Source organism: Plasmopara halstedii (genome assembly GCF_900000015.1).
Source record: "Plasmopara halstedii genome assembly, contig: Scaffold_3120, whole genome shotgun sequence".
NCBI classification, from domain to species: Eukaryota; Oomycota; class Peronosporomycetes; order Peronosporales; family Peronosporaceae; genus Plasmopara; species Plasmopara halstedii.
The window spans coordinates 1,737,234-1,739,691 of NW_020190023.1; the positions used below are offsets into that span (position 1 = coordinate 1,737,234).

The 2,458-nt window shown below is 38.8% G+C and overlaps 1 protein-coding gene across 1 annotated transcript; it reads right to left on the reverse strand.

The window, feature by feature from the left end:
* Positions 1-449: 449 nt before the first annotated feature.
* Positions 450-1,479, reverse strand: PHALS_07903 (uncharacterized protein; the record flags this gene model as incomplete). Its single annotated transcript, XM_024721450.1, has 7 exons — positions 450-488; positions 545-571; positions 653-715; positions 841-1,091; positions 1,168-1,210; positions 1,303-1,412; positions 1,476-1,479. 7 exons carry the CDS (start codon positions 1,477-1,479, stop codon positions 450-452), a joined length of 537 nt encoding a protein of 178 aa, XP_024586547.1.
* Positions 1,480-2,458: the final 979 nt, after the last annotated feature.

The window sequence follows — 2,458 nt, forward strand, 5'->3', positions numbered from 1 at the left end:
TTTTATTACGAAGTATTTGCGTTCTCCAATACCTCAAACAAAATTTGTCTTTATTTGTTTACTTGCGACTAGCTTTCACATGATCCATGAACCTCTTCCAAACGGATTTCATCATTACCAAATGCTGATACTTCGGTACTTTGATTACTAATATGATAACACGAAGTGTTATGTGAATTTTGTACATTTATCCACTTATATTTTGCGCAATGAGCTGCAAGGTGTTTGGTGTGCACACATCTAACACATTGCGCAATAGTACAGTACCCGTCCGGAGATTACACAATAGTACAGTACTATACTATTGTGAATAGTAATACTATTGTGTACAGTACCCGTACTATTGTGAACTTTATTAGTGATAGCCACTGTACACAATGTGTACACAATAGTACACAATAGTACAGTGGCTGTCACTAATAAAGTTCACAATAGTACAGTGGCTGTCACTAATAAAGTTCTTCCATTTCGATTGATTGTGTACAAATCTAGGTCTCATAATGTTGATGAGAAATGATTTACCATCATAAATCTTGGTACATACGTGGTGTAGGGGCAATTCTTGTGAGATCTATTCATTATCACGTGTCAGACAGAGGAACCTGGCAATGCTGTAGCAGATTTTGTCATTTTCCGCCGAGATGGATCGTACGTTGTCTTTATTTATGGACGAAACGTGTGCTCCTGAACCTGCTCCATGATTCTCAAATAAAATCTAAAACAACCCATCAAGCTTAGTCTATTCACTTTATACCAACTACAACACACCACAGTGCCTTAAAGTGGTCGAATTCTGGAGGATTTGATGCTATCTCCGAGCGTTGCCAGTAGGTCACGAACAGAATCAAGAAAGTCAACAGCTTCGGAATTCAAGTGTCCACGATTAAAAGGCTTGTTTCCAGGGCCATAAAACCCATTGAGGAATTCCAAAGCTTTAACCTCGGCTTTGGAGAGACCCATCTTAATTGACCGGGGTCGATCACGTGGATCTTTAAGTGCAAACAAATGTGAAAGTTCTGCAACTTCACCTCTATGAGGTCCAGCTTCTTGCTGAGGCAACTTCTCTTTTACAGCCGTTGTATCTTCCGTAACTGACAAAAAACATTGCCCGCAACAATTAAAGTCAGACGTTACGGCTCGACAAAATGTTGTGTCGAGAAACTATACCTTTTAATTCGGCGGTGGTTCCACGTAGATGGCTATCGTGGTCCTGCAGGTACATTTGCCGAGTCTTCAATGTCAAGTATGGGTGGTGTAACCCGCGACTTATCAGAGTTAGTATAGGAAGAAAATGCATCATACTTTTGCACGAAGATGCTTAGAGTGACGATAGAAGCCAACATTGACAACCGCATATTCAGAGTGCTTTGTTGCGAAGAAGTCAAATTCAAAGTGAAGTGGGAAGCATCTGCCTTTTAAAGCATGAATGTCGAAAGGTATACGTTACATAGTTGGTGATCAGCTGTATACGGTACCCATCACACAGAATTTCTAGATTTTCCACTACAAAATCAAATTACATAGAAACAAGATCCAGTTTTGGCCCCAGTGATAATTTTCCCTGATCCCAAAGTGCCAAATTATCACCCCACAGTGTCAAATTCGCGCATCTTTGAGCGTTTATCTGGAGACAAAAATGGGTGCTGTCTTTTTCTGCCCACTCTCCTGCTTGTACCGACTATTCTCATAAATCAGACGCAACCAAAAGTAATTTCAAATAGAGCAAAAAGAGAAAAACAAGATCAGCCAATTTCTTGTAGTATATTCAAAACCTTACCCTGATTTGCATCTATTCGGTTCAAAAAGCTTTATGGTACACGATGACGCACTTTCTCCACTTTGTATACTTTTGGGCTAGGCGTTTTATTCTAGACTATTTTATAAACTACGACATGGTAAACTCATTTACCAAGCCACACATTTAAATGTCATGTGACAGTAACGAGTAAATCACTCTTTAAAACTATTATAATGGGTTTTAACTTTATTATTGACAGTTACTCTTTACAATAATACTGGTTTTTGTACTATTGTACACGGTTTTTTGTACTATTGTGTAAATTCTGGACGGGTTTTTGTACACAATAGTACACAACCCAAGCTCTGGACGGGTTTCTGTACTATTGTGTACAGAAACCCGTCCAGAGCTTGGGTTGTGTTTCGTGTGCACACACCTAACACCTTACAGCCATTGCGCAAAATATAAGTGGATAAATGTACAAAATTCACATCACTCTTTGTGTTATTATCAGTAATCAAAGTACCGAAGTATCAGCATTTGGTAATGATGAAATCCGTTTAGAAGAGGTTCATGGATCATGTGGAATGCTAGTCGCAAGTAAACAAATAAAGACAAATTTTGTTTGAGATATTGGAAAACGCAAATACTTCGTGATAAAGGGTTCCTGAAAACATGTACTGTGCGAAATGTCCACAAATTGCGTACACGCAAATCCAA